This window comes from Chiloscyllium plagiosum, unplaced genomic scaffold (genome assembly GCF_037043375.1).
Source record: "Chiloscyllium plagiosum isolate Xiang-an unplaced genomic scaffold, Cpla_swu_hap1 HiC_scaffold_27, whole genome shotgun sequence".
Taxonomy (NCBI): Eukaryota; Metazoa; Chordata; class Chondrichthyes; order Orectolobiformes; family Hemiscylliidae; genus Chiloscyllium; species Chiloscyllium plagiosum.
In genome coordinates this window covers 28,332,055-28,346,717 of record NW_028270165.1, presented here as the reverse complement: position 1 = coordinate 28,346,717, position 14,663 = coordinate 28,332,055, and the positions used below count along the sequence as shown (strand labels likewise).

The 14,663-nt window shown below is 44.3% G+C and overlaps 1 protein-coding gene across 1 annotated transcript; it reads right to left on the bottom strand.

The window, feature by feature from the left end:
• Positions 1–390: 390 nt before the first annotated feature.
• LOC148143495 (putative G protein-coupled receptor 139) lies at positions 391–1,203 on the bottom strand. The gene has a single exon (XM_087975215.1). The coding sequence runs from the start codon at positions 1,201–1,203 to the stop codon at positions 391–393; it is 813 nt and encodes a 270-aa protein (XP_087831341.1).
• Positions 1,204–14,663: the final 13,460 nt, after the last annotated feature.

Sequence of the window (14,663 nt, the reverse complement as noted above, 5' to 3'; positions counted from 1 at the left end):
ACCCGTAGTTAGAGCTTACAACCCAGCAAAGACAGCATGGACAGAGACATATACATAACAGATGCAGGCAGTGAAGGAGGATGGTGAATCTCCAGACACCACTATCCCAGACTAAGTAGCATTATTCGGTACATTAATGACAGAGATCAACGTTTTTCTTTTAGGTGTTAATTAAATCAGAAGAAATGGGGTTAGTGTGGTCATCAGTGTTGGGTTAGATGGTCAACCAAATTTAACTCAACATTGAGCCACCTTTAATGCACAGAATGGCCTTCTCCCATGTTATTCCATTCACATGAACATTTAAAAGCACGCTGGACGTTAGCTATATGAGACACAGGCAAGAAAATCACACGATACAAAATAGCTTGAAATTCACATTAGACTATTTTATTTCCCAAACTTAAATATTTTAAGGGGCTGAATGAACAGATCAGCCAACCTGGCTCGGAATTTACTCTGGGTCGCAGCATAAATAAATGGGTTGACACAAGAGCTCAACAACTGAAGCATGTATCCAGTTTGGCGGAGGATGTAAATAGAGCCAAGGGAGTAGGTGACTTTCACAATTCGGACATAGATGTTCGTTATCAATAATGGTAGGTATAACAAGATGAAACTGCCCGAGATTGTAAAGAGCAAAATAATGGAGTGTCTCCGCTTCTCCATCTCAGGATCACTTTGGTTCTCCATGTTCTTTTGGGCACGGAGTCTGTTGCGGGCTTTATTGGTCATGAGTATATACCTGACAGTCAGAGCATTGAGCAGTAAAATAAGCATGGATGGGAGAAAAGTTGTTAAACTGGAAGTAATAACGTCATATGCAATCCATCCTGGTAGCATATAAATTTCTGTTTTTAAGTTGCACAACCATGGTACATTGTCAACAATGTACTTGGGCTCCATTTGAAAATATAGAAAGACATTTTTCATGAAAGCGAGCACAGACAAGATTCCTATTACTCGTGCAGCTACCTTCTTGGTGCAATATTTTATTTTCAACTTCTGGCAAGAAATGGCTACAAATCGATCAAAGGTGAAAGCTACTGTCAGCCAGGCAGAACTGTCAATGGCTGCAAAGTTTAAAACAGAACGGACACTGCATACAGGAGTGATTGACAGGAAGCTGGAGGGGAAGTAGATGCCAGCAATTCGATTTAATATTACAATTGTGACAATGACCAGGAGATCAGTCGCTGCCATAGACACCAGGTAATAAGTGATGCATCCAGAAAGACCACATCTTTTTTGAGACAGGATCACAATCACAGTCAAGTTAGCTGCAATGTTGAGGTGGGGTGGGGGATGATGGGGGAGGGGAAAGAGGGAGAGCGAGATCAGTGGAATAATAGTTATGTTGCCAATTTGATTCCAAGCAAAATTATACATTTTCCAGAAATACGTAAAAAATTTAAAACTTATTGCAAGGAACACAATTGAGAAATTATCCATTATGTTAGAGGGAGCTGATTCTGGGGCTTAAAATTATCATCTCATTAATAGACACCATATTAAAATAACAATATAATGAAGCCAGTCAGAAGGCAGGATATCATAGACACATTGAAAGCTACGTGGATTTGTCTAATGCACATAAAAAGCAAGGAAGTATAAAAAAATTAATGAACCAGAGGACACAGCATAAAAAAGGGGTAGGCCATTTAGGACAGAGATGAGGAGAAACTTCTTCACCCAGAGAGTGGTGGGTGTGTGGAAGGCTCTGCACCAGAGGGCAGTGGAGGCCCAGTCTCTGGATTCGTTTAAGAAAGAGTTGGATAGAGCTCTCAAGGATAGTGGAATCAAGGGTTATGGAGATAAGGCAGGAACAGGATACTGATTGAGGATGATCAGCCATGATCATAATGAATGGTGGTGCAGGCTCGAAGGGCAGAATGGCCTACTCCTGCACCTGTTGTCTATTGTAAGGAAATTACAAAACAATCAACATATTTGCTGCAATGAGCGACATTTTATATTATATTTCCAACAGCATGAAAATGGGCACATTGCCAGTGAATGATTGTAAAATCTTTCACTGTTGGAAAATACCGAAATCACATTCTTCAACAGGGAAAAGAAACAATGGCTTGTGGGCACAATAAAGTCAGCTCTTCAGATAATATTCAAGTTCAATTTTATGTGTTGATCTGAACCATTCAAAATAGCACATACCTGTTCTCGTTCATGGGAAGGCTGTCCTAAAATGCGGCATAATCTCCATGTTATACAGCACTGCCAAAAATAAAATGATCTTTGTCCATTATTATACTATTGAAGTAAGGACCTTGTAAATTTGATGCAAGAGGTCTCAGACCGACTACAGCTACACTCAATATGGGGAATATAGTGAATATGGGAATAGTTCCAGTCACTCCCAGGAGCCAAGGAAAATTCTGCTTATAGCAGTCATCAACTTAGAGCACTCAGCAGTGGTGGGAGTTGAGTAGGAGAGCTATTCAGATGTATTGAACGCTGAAAGTGAGGAACTGAAACACTGTGCTCTTGGGGTGAACATCATTCATCCACTCAAGCATGATCAGAGCAATGCCAATATATCTGACAGCATCTAGTTGCCGATTCACACCGCTTCAGTAAGTTTAGTCACTATGATTGCACATGGAATGATTAAACGGTACTGTCCTCTCAAACAATGATTCTGTTGTGGAAATTATATGCACATTTTCAAGTTCAACATCAGCACAAATTTATGTTTAGATCATGATGAAACTGTAATGATGAACCATAGCAATAATGGAAATAAAACAGTAGAACTTCAGACGCACCATAACAGTGTGAGGATTCATCAACAGAATCAGTTTTACATCACAATTAGCTTCGACAATTTATAGACAGTTGATAGTCAACAACATAGTGGAATTGCATGTGCACAATAATATGTGTAATTTGATTTATCCACCATTAATGACATCGATATAATACTTACACTTAGACCGTTATATATCAGTGGTGAGTGTGAAAAATTATTAAATTTCAGCAAATAAGTCACCTACCACAGAGACAATACAACATTAAAGGCAGCAATTTATAGTCATAGAGACCTGCAGAATGGAAAAAGGCCCTCCAGTGCACTACATCTGAGCTATCAAAACCAACTGTCCAGCTATTCTATTCAGTTCTGGAGAAGGGTGACCGGAATTGAAACATTATCTCTATATTCTCTATATGCATGGTGCCACACCTGCTCAGTTTCTCCAACAATGTGTTTTTTTTTTAATTTTTCTTTCTCATCCCATTTTCCGGTAATTTCATGAAACTACGTAGGTAAAAAGGAAGTAATATGATGTCAACCTGAAGAGCTGACAACACTTGTACCAAAGAATATTGTCAGTAAATGAAAACGATCATAATGTTAAGATAAACCAATACCTTAAAGTTAGGAAATGAAACTTTAACTGAGAATGAATTACAACAGTTCAGCAATGCATATTATACCAGTGTCGGAGAAAACAATATAAAACAACGAACTGGGATGCTGGAAATCTGAAGAAGAAAAAGCATAGGTGGCTAGAGAAACTCAGCAGACCTGGCAGCATCTGTAGAGGGAAAAGCAGAGTTAACATTTCCAATCCAGCGAAGAAAGGTCATTGAAGTCGAAACATTAACTTAGTTTTCTCTCCACAGGTGCTGCCTGAGCTGATGCCTTTCTCTCGGGTTAAATACTATATGTAAGGAGGAGGTGATCTCGTGGTCACTGGAGAAAGTGATTCTCCCTCCAAAAAACGATTCTCTTAGCTAGTAATCAACCACAATAGTTTACCTGGCACCCCAATAACTGCAATGACAGGATAGCAAATGGCAAACACCAGGCCTCTCGTTACTGCATGCATTTCTGTCCAATAAAAAGAGCACCTTCTGGGATTTCTTGAGAAAAGGACTCCATTTATACATGAATTCCATCTTCAGGGACATAATTAGTTAATTTGAGATTTTACATTTATTTACACGTTGTTATGAGCAGAGCACAGCAGCAGCGCCTAGGGTGTTTTTTTTTAAATGGAGTTGATTTGTTTTTTTCGCCTATGATGTCTGGCACAACCCCAAAGTGGAAAAAAAATGGAGACTACCGAATTACTCAAATTATAGTTCTTTGCAAACTCCATTCCTATCTGAATATTGGGATCGTTCCAAATCAATGCTGCTTCAGGTTGCAAAGAAAACCATACATTTCCTCCCTTTGTTGTTCAGGAGCATGTTGTCACTCTGATCACTGAACAGCTGAAACAAGTTCCATTCAATATTGATGAGATACACTGAAGCATCTGTTCCTCCAGACCACTGACATGACTAAATTCAGGGCAGGCTGATCACTTATGTTTGGATTTCATTCAGAAGAGCAGGATACAGATGGAATTGAAGGTGTATTCAGTGCCATAAGATCGAGTTCATCATGGTCAAATTTAGTGTGGACGAATCTAGCTTAAAAACCTTAAGTACTGTGTGGACTTGGAGAAATCATGCACATGGATAGCAGTGTATTGAGGGGTGCATAGGTTGTTATTTTAGTTTGCATTCGGATTAATCCTCAGCACAACATCGTGGGCCAAAGGGCCTGTTCTGTGCTGTACTTTTTCTAAGTTCTATATTCTGAATCCTCACAGTAACTCCTATGGTGGACAGAAACAATTCTGTAAATTTACATTCAGATTTGACAAGCGAAGCGTGGTTGAACACAATTCCATTCAGTGTCCATTGGGTTCAGTTCATCAGTTGCATACAATTTCAACAAGTCCATCACAAGGCGCTTACATTCTGTACACACAGGAGCAATGCAGTTGATAAAATTCTATTCAGGGCGAATGCATTAAAAGGGACAAGGCAAGAACAACACTGATGTTGCCATAACAGCCCATACATAGCGATCGACAGCACAAAGGGTCCCCTGGCCATCATGTCTGCACCCGTCAAAAAGGTATAATTGGAAGCACTAGCTACCTGATGAAGGAGCAGCGCTCTGAAAGCTAGTGCTTCCAAATAAACCTGTTGGACTATAACCTGGCGTTGTGTGATTTTTAACTTTGTACACTCCAGTCCAACACCGACATCTCCAAATCATGACTCATAGTCAAGAACAACCACTTCAGTCTTCTAATCTCATTGTAAGGCTTTGTGTGCCTTGGTCTCTGTTGTTGAGGTTATGTTTAAGTGTAACAAAAGTGCAGACATTTCGGCCACATATGCTCGTGGTCCTGGCAGTACCATTGAAGTCCCTTAGAATAATCTATTGGTTTGTTCTTGCTTTTATTTCCAATTTACTCTTTCTTTCCTCAGCTAATGTCCCCAACACTGTACACAGTGCGCCAGATGTTGTATCCCTAATGTGCTTTATAACTGAGAAATTCACTCTCTACTTTTGCATTCAATTTCCATTGCATGACATGAGAACATCCTAGTCGCATTCTTAATTACTTGCTGGTCTTACATATAGGGTTCTGTGTTGAGTACACTCACAGCATGAGCTCCATCAGCATTCTAGAGTTCTGCAAACTCCCAAAACTTCGATTTCTTTGTCTCATCAGCTAGAAATGACAATTTCACTTGTTGCCACATAAGAATCTATTTGCCATATCTTTGCTCACTCAATTAACACAGCTAAAACTACATTTTTGTAGCCTCCTTATGGTCGCTTCATTGTTTCCCTTAGACAGAATTGTTTCTGTCCACCATTGCTTTCCATGTGGAGGCAATGTCAACGTGTTATTATCACTGGGCTGTTAATTCAATGACCGAGATATGTTCTGGGTTCGAACCCTGCTATGGCAGATGGTGGAATTTGATTTCTAATAAAAAATAGTTGGAATTAAGAGTCTAATGATAACCATGAATCTGATGTTGGAAGAGCCCATCTGGTTTACTAATGACCTGTAAGGAAGGAAACTGTTGGATTACCTACATTGACTCCTGACTCATAGCAATGTGGTTGACTCTGAACTGTTCGAGGAGAAAGTGATGTCCGCAGATGCTGGAGATCAGAGCTGAAAATGTGTTGCTGGAAGAGCGCAGCAGGTCGGGCAGCATCCAGGGAACAGGAGAATCGATGTTTCGGGCATAAGCCCTTCTTCAGGAATGAGGAAGGTGTGACAAGCAGGCTAAGATAAAAGGTAGGGAGGAGGGACTTGGGGGAGGTGTGTTGGGAATGCAATAGGTGGAAGGAGCTTAAGGTGAGGGTGATAGGCAGGAGAGGGGGTGGGGGCGGAGAGGTCGGGAAGAAGATTGCAGGTCAAGAAGGTGGTGCTGAGTCCGAGGGTTGGGACTGAGATAAGGTGGGGGGAGGGGAAATGAGAAAGCTGAAGAAATCTGCATTCATCCCTTGTGGTTGGAGGGTTCCGAGGCGGAAGATGAGGCGCTCTTCCTCCAGGCGTCATGTTGCCATGGTCTGGCGATGGAGGAGGCCAAGGACCTGCATGTCCTTGATGGAGTGGGAGGGGGAGTTGAAGTATTGAGCCAGGGGGTGGTTGTGTTGGTTTGTGCGGGTGTCCCAGAGGTGTTCCCTGAAACGTTCCGCAAGTAGGCAGCCCGTATCCCCAATGTACAGGAGGCCACATCGGGTGCAGCGGATGCAGTAAATGATGTGTGTGGAGGTGCAGGTGAATTTGTGGCGGATATGGAAGGATCCCTTGGGGCCTTGGAGGGAAGTGATGGGGGGTTGGTGTGGGCGCAAGTTTTGCATTTCTTGCGGTTGCAGGGGAAGGTGCCGGGAGTGGAGGTTGTGTTGGTGGGTGTGTGGACCTGGCGAGGGAGTCGCGGAGGGAGTGGTCTCTCCGGAACGCTGATAGGGGAGGGGAGGGAAATATATTTTTGTTCTGTCGCATCCGTCATAACAGAGTGTGTGATTAACATTTGAGAAACTGCAACAAATTAGGAATTTGAAAGGAGGAGGCAGCTATGGAAAATACAATCACCAGGGTAATTACTTCATTATTGAAACATCAGTCTGAAATAAGGGCCAAAACTACATTTGTCTTACTTGTTGCCAGCTGAAATTGGATTCTTGCTTTTTTGAGTCATGAACAAGGATTCCCAAATCCCTCTCTTCTGTAACTTCCCATAGTTTTTCTCCATTTAAATTGTATTAACTCCTCTATTATTCCTGCAAAAGTGCATAGCGTTTCATTTGCCTCTAATATATTCCCAATGCCAAAGTTTTGCCCACTCACGTATCCTGTCGATATCATTTTGCAGATTCTTTGTGACATCCTCACCACTTGCTTCCCACCTATTTTTGCGTCATCCGCAAATTTTGTGACAGTCCCTTCATTTTCCTCAGACAAGTCATTAATACACATTTTAAATAATGGCAGTCCCAGCACTAATCGCTGTAGTACTAAAATTCAACTTATGCGTCACCATCCTGAAAATGTTTCCATTTTCCAAACATTTTGCCTTCTATTAGTTAGTCAACCTTCACATATACTAACACCAATACTATAGGGTATTTGCCACTGCTGCCTCACAACACCAGGTTTCGTCTCCTGCCTCGGGGCAACTGTCTGTGTGGAGTTTGCACATTCTCCCCGTGTCTGCGAGGATTTCTTCCGGGTGCTCCGGTTTGCTCCCACAGTCCAAAGATGTGCATGTTAGGGTGGATTGCCTGTGCTGAATTGCCCGTACTGTTCAGGGGTGTGTAGGTTAGATGCATTAGTTAGATAAGAGTTAGAGTAGTAGGTCGAGGGGAATGGGTCTGGGTGGAATACTCTTCTGAGGGTCAGTGTGGACTTGTTGGGACACATGGTCTGTTTCCACACTGTCGGGATTCAAATTCCAAATTGGTTTAAGGATCTTATCAAACACCTTCGGGAGGAGTGGAGAGGTAGTGTTGTTCTGTTTAGGGAGAATATAATGGCTATATTTAGGGAGGATAACCCTGGGACAGCATTCAGTGACGTTATATTGGTGAAACTGAAAAGCAAGAAAGAGATTTTCACCTTGTCGTCACTTTCCCAATTGCAAGATGCTGGTGGAATAACAGCATTGCATCTAAGCTCTGGGCCTATGGGCTTCTCTGCTTCTGTCCGCTTTCTTTATTCCCTTTTATTTCTTTTTATTTCAGCTTTTGTTCGAGAGTCACAGAGTCCGACAGCATGGAGACAGTCTCTTCGGTCAAACTGGTCTATGCTGACGACTCTAACCCCATTTCCCTGCACTTGGCCCTTTTATCCTTCGAAACCTTTCCTATCCATATATTTGTCCAAATGCCTTTTAAATGTTGTTATTGTACCCGCCTCAACCACTGCCAGTGGCAGCTCATTCCATATGCATCCCACCCTCTGTGTAAATTAGTTATCCCTCAGGTTCCCTTTTATTCTTTCCTCTCTAACCTTAAACTGATGCCCTCGAGTCCTCGAGTCACCAACTCAGAAAAAGACTGAGTGCATTCACCCCATCCATGACTCTCATGATCTTATTTACCTCTATAAACGTCCCCTTCAGTTTCCTGCGCTCTAAATAAAAAAGTCCTAGCTTGTACAACATCTCCCTCAGACACTTGAGTCTTGGCAAAATCATTGTAAATTTCTTCTGCACTCTTTCCAGTTTAATAACATCCTTCCGACAGTAAGGTGACCAAAGCTGAACACAATACTCCGAGTGTGGCCTCACGAACGTCCTGTATAACTGCATAACTTCCCAACTTCAATACCGAATGCCCAGATTGATGAAGGCCAGTGTGCGAAAAACCTTCTTCACTGCCCTGTCTACCTGGGACTCCACTTTCAGACAACGGTGGACCTGAACTCCAAGGTCCCTCTGTTCCACTACACACCTCAAGGCCCTACAACTCACCATGAAACCCCTGCCTTGATTTGACTTTACAAAATTCAAGACCAGCACGGTGGCTCAGTAGTTACCACTGCTGCCTCACAGCACCAGGGTCCCAGCTTCAATTCCTGCCTCGGGTGACTGTCTGTGTGGAGTTTGCACATTCTCTCTGTGTCTGCGTGGGTTTCCTCTGGGTACTCCAGTTTCTTTCCTGAAGAAGGGCCTGTGCCCGAAACGTCGAATCTCCTGTTCCCTGGATGCTGCCTAACCTGCTGTGCTGTTCCAGCAATAAAGTTTCAACTTTGATCTCCAGCATCTGCAGACCTCACTTTCACCTACTCCAGTTTCCTCCCACGTTCCAAAGATGTGTAGGTGAGGGTGAATTGGCCAGGCTAAATTGTCCACAGTGTTAGGTCCATTAGTCAGAGGGAAATGGGTCTGGGTGGTCCCTCTTCAGAGGGTCGGTGTGGACTGGTTGGGCCAAAAGGCCTGTCTCCACTCTGTAGGAAATCTAATCTAACAACTTTCTATATTTAACGCCATTTGCCATTTTCTCAGCCCTCTTCCCCAGCTGATCAAGATCCTGCTGCAATTGCTGTTAACTTTCCTCACTGTCCACGATACCCCTTATTTTAGTGTCATCAGCAAACTTACTAATCATGCCTTGTACATTCTCATCCAAATCATTTATATAGACAAAAAATAGTACTGGGCCCAGCACCGACCCCTGAGGTACACCACTAGTCACAGGCCTCCAGTCCAACAAGCATCCTTCCACTATTACCCTCTGCTTCCTACCATCAAGCCAATGGTGTATCCAATTTGCCAACTCCCCCTGGATTCCATGCAATCTAACCTTCCAGAGCAGCCTAGCATGTGGAACCTTATCAAAGGCGTTACTGAAATCCATATAGACTACGTCTACCGCCCTGCCCTCGTCAACCTTTCTGGTCATTTCATCAAAAAATGCGAACAAGTTTGTGAGGCATGATCACCCACTCACAAAGCTATGCTGACTGCTCCTAACAAAACCCTGTCTCTCCAAATGCATGTGCATCTAATCTCTCAGAATCTTCTCAAATGCCACACCCATCACAAACGTCAGACTTATTGGTCTATCGTTCCCAGATTTTTCTTTGCAGCCAATCTTGAATAAGGGCACAATATTTGCCCTGAACCGCGCCCATGGGAAATAATGATGCAGAAATATCATCATCCACGAGCCCTGCAATTTCTTCCCTCATCTCTTGCAGTGTTCTTGGCTATATCCGGTCAGGTCTCGGAGATTTATTCACCTTCATACATTCTAAGACATCCAACACCTCCTCACTGTGATAAAGATTGTCCCCAAGATTTCGTCACTGACTTCGCCAAGTTCGCAAGTCTTTATGTCTTTCTCCATGGTAAACACAGAGGAGAAATATTAATTGAGAATGTCGCCCATCTCCTGAGGTTCTACACATACATGTCCACTTTGATCCTTAAGGGGTCCTATTATCTCTCTAGCTCCTTTAATATACTTAAAGAACATCTTTGGTTTCACGCTAATCCTCTCATAAAAGCCTATCTTGTGCCCCCTTCCTGCCCTCCTGATTTCCTTCTTCAATAAACTCCTGTATCCCCTGTATACTTCCAGAGACTCCCTTGATCCCAGCTGTCTGTACCTGCGCCATGCCTCGTTCTTCTTTTCTGGTCAAAACCTCAATATCTCTTGTCACCCAGGGTTCCCTATTCCTGTCAGTCCTGCCCTTCACCTTCACAGGAACATATACACTTTGAACTCTAGCTGTTTCACTTTAAAAGGCCTCCCACTTGCCAGAGGTCCCTTTGCCTGCAAACAAACCACTCCAATCAACCCCTGCAAGCTCCTGTCTAATTCCATCAAATTTTCCCGTGCCCAATTTCGAATTGAACCTTTTGTATCTTTCTGTAACTATTTTAAAATTAATCGAACTCTCGTCCCTGGTCCCAGAGTGCAGCCCCACTGTCACCTCAATCACCAGAGGGCGCTCTACTTCCAAATAATAGGTTGAGTTTTGCCCCTTCCTGAGTAGGACCCTCTATATACTGCTTGAGAAAACTTTCCTGAATGGACTTAACAAATTCCATCCCATTTAAACCCTTAAAGATCTCTCAGTCCTGGTCTACATAGAACATAGAAAGGTACAGCACAGAACAGGCCCATTGGCCCACGATGTTGTGCTAAGGATTAAGCCTAATGTAAAATAAAATAACTTAACCTACGCACCCCTCAACTCACTGTTATCCATGTGCATATTCAGCAGACGCTTAAATGTCCCTAACAACTGCTTCCACCACCACAGCTGGCAACGCATTCCATGCATTCACAACTCTTTGAGTAAAGAGTCGTCTCCTTTACACCTTCCTCCTAATATCTTCAAACTATGACCCCTCGTACCAGTTCATCCTGCCTTGTGGAAAAGTCTCTGGCTGTTGGCTCTCTCCATGCCTCTCATTACCTTGTATACCCCTAAGTTAGGAAAATTAAGATCCCCTACTATATCTTAATTGCTTCAGCACGCCTCCCCAGTCTCCCTGCATATTTGTTCCACTAATTCCTATAGACGATTTGGAGGCTTGTTTTACAAGCTCAATAAGGCCATCATGCCGCTCTTATTTCTAAGCTCTTCTGTGTTTTTTTTTGCTTTTCCCCCTCACTTTTTTCACTCTTTGGAGATTTTTCATTGTCTTTGGCCGCAAAAGGGTGGGCCCAGCCTCGTGAGGACGTGAGGCAGCAGTGGCAGGATTGTCCTCCTCTGGGAAAGCAAGCTCAGTGCGGGGAGCGAGGGAGCCCTCGGATAGCTTACCATGGCGGCAAGTGTGGGCCCAGAGGTGAGGAATGACGCTGCAGCATCGCGACTCTGTAGCTGGTGGGCCCAGTGCAGGACTCGAGGTGGTGGTCAGATGGTGGCAACAGCAAGGCCTGCCTCTGCAGTTGGTGGGGTAGGCGGATCGTGCAGTCAGGGTTGGTCAGCCGTGGAAATGTGTAGGCCCGAATTGGTACCACTGGCAGATCGATAGGAATGATGGTTGCGACAGAGATGGTAGATCCATGGACTTTTTCAATGGTCTGTGATGGCAACGCCCTGGTGGGCACAGAACCCATTGTGGAGATTCTAACCCCCACCACCACCCCCCCAACACCCATGGCAAGCAGAGCACAAGAAATGAGGAAAAACTCTGTCTTTCATTACATTTTAGTGATACCTTAAAATTTCTGAAACCTAAAATGGCGTTGGAGTCTGGTCACTTTTCAGTGCCTTTAGTACAAGTGACAATAAATCTTTCAATTCAATTCAGTTGTTGAGAATATATTGCTGCCCCACCCAATAGCTGACGAGAAATGGAGACGTAAATATGTAAGATCTCAGATATCTGAAGTATGGTAGGGTTGTAATAGTCGGGGGTTATAAACGTCCAAACAAAGTGACGACACGGTGGCTCAGTGGTTAGCACTGCTGCGTCACAGTGACAGGAACCCTGTTCAATTCCAGCCTCGGGGCGACTGTCGGTATGGAGTTTGCACATTCGCCCAGTGTCTGCGTGGATTTGCTCCAGTTTCCTCCCAAAGTCCAAAGATGTGCAGGTCAGGGTGAATTGCCCATTGTGTTCAAGGATGTGTGCATTAGTCAGGAGTAAATATAGGATAATAAGGTAGGGAAATGGTTCTTGGTGGGATACTCTTTGGAGGGTCGGTGTGGACGTGTTGGGCCGAAGGGCCTGTTTCCACACTGTTGGGATTCTTTGAGTCTGGACTGTAACTATCAAAATGTTGAGGACTTGGATGGAGATGAATTTGTTAAGTGGAAACAAGACACTTTTGCATTTAAAAAGTGGATATAGCTTCCAGAGAAGGTGAAATATTTGACCTTCTCTCGGGAAATAAGGAAGAGCAGGCAACTGAAGTATCAGTGCTTGAGCACTTTGGGGCAAGTGATCATAATTCTATTAGTCATAAAATAGTTATGGGAAAGCATAGAACTTATCAAAATCTTGAAGTTCTAAATTGGAGGGCGGCCAATTTTGATGGCATTTGGTAGAACTTTCAAAGGTTGATTGAGGGAGGCTCTTCACAGGTAAATTGACGGTTGGGAAGTGGGGGGCTTTTGAGAACATGATGATGGGAGCTCAGAGACAATATGCTCCTGTTCGAGTGATGGGTGAAGCTGGTTGGTGTAGGAAATGCTGAATGACAAGAGAAATTAAGGCTCTGGTCGAGACAAAGGCGGCATATGTCATCTATAGACAGCATGGATTGAGTGAAACCATAGGAATATTGTTTGATTGATTTGATTGATTGTCAAGTGTCCTTAAGTCCAGTGAAAAGCTTTGTTTGTGAGCAGTACAGGCAAATCACAGTAAACAGGGAGAGAAGGGTGAAAGCCACTTGGACAGAGTGAGGCAGACAATGCACAGGACATGCATGAAGCAAGATCAACATGAATCGCAGCAGGAAAGAAGATGTTCTTGAACCCACTGGTGCATAAAATTCAAGCTTCTGTGTCTTCTGCCTGACAGAAGGGGTTGTAGGAGAGCATTGCCGGGAGGCGATGGGGCTCCGATGATGTTGGCGACCTGTCCACGGCAATCAGAGATATGGTTGGATGCTATGGATGGAAGGTTGGCTTCCATGGTCGTCGGAGCTGTGCACACAACCTTCTGCGGTTTTGTACGGTCTTGCCGGAGGAGATGCCGTACCAGGCCATTGGGCACCCAGGTAGTACGCTTTCTGTGGTGTTTCTGTAAAAGTTGCTGAGAGTCCTTATGGACATGCCAAATTCCCTGAGCCACCTGAGGAAGAAGAGGCGTTGTCGTGCCTTCTCGATCGGTGCACCTACGTGGGAAGTCCATAACAGGCTGCCAGTTATCGCCACTCCTTGACACTCTTCACCCTCTCAACCTCAACTCTGTTGATCTCGGACGTGGTGGTGGGTGGTGTTCGCTGAAGTCATTGAGCATTCTTTAGTTTTGCTGACATTGAGAGAGGTCGATACCATTGTACCACATCACCAAGTATTCTATTTCCTTCCTCTATTCTGCCTCAGTGGTGTTGTCAGCAAATTTGAAAATGGAGTCCGTTCAGAATTTGGCCACACAATCTTGGGTGGACAGGGAGTACAGTAGGGGGCTGAGAACACATGCTTCGGGGCTCTCCAGTGTTGAATGTTACCTTGGAGGAGGTGCAGTTGCCCACCTTCACTGATTACGGTCTGTGGGTCAGGAAGCTGAGGATTCAGTTGCAGAAGACGGAGCCATCTGAACTTGCTCTCAGAGTTTTGAGATGAAGCTGGAGGGGATCATGGTGTTGAAGGAGGAGCTGTCGTCAATCAGCAGGAGTCCTGGCTCTCAAAGTGTTCCAGGGATAAGTGCAAGGCGAAGGAAATGGCGTCCGCTGTGGATCTGCGATGCTAGTAGGCAAATTGCTGGGGACTGAGGCAGGCTATGAGACTAGAGTTGATATGGGCCATGACCCAGCCTCTCAAAGCACTTCAAGATCATGGGCGTCACAATCACGGGGCAGTAGTTATTAAGGCAGATTCCGTGTGCTTACTTAGGAACAGGGATGACGGTGGCCTTTTTGAAGCAGGTGGGGAGTTCAGCTTGTAGGAGGGAGGGGGTCGAAGATGCCTGTGAATACCTCCAGCAACTGACCCACACAAGATCTCAGTGCACAGCCGGGGATTCGGTCCAGGCCCTTGGGTAGCCTTCCGGGAAGACCAATCTGTCTGCAGTGATGACAGAGGGAACAGGTGTAGCGGCAAGTGACACTGTGCCAATAGCATTCCACTCAAACCCAGCATAGCAAGCATTCAGTGCATCAGGGAGGGATGCACCTTTTCCCACTGTGTGCCTCTGCTTTCATTTTG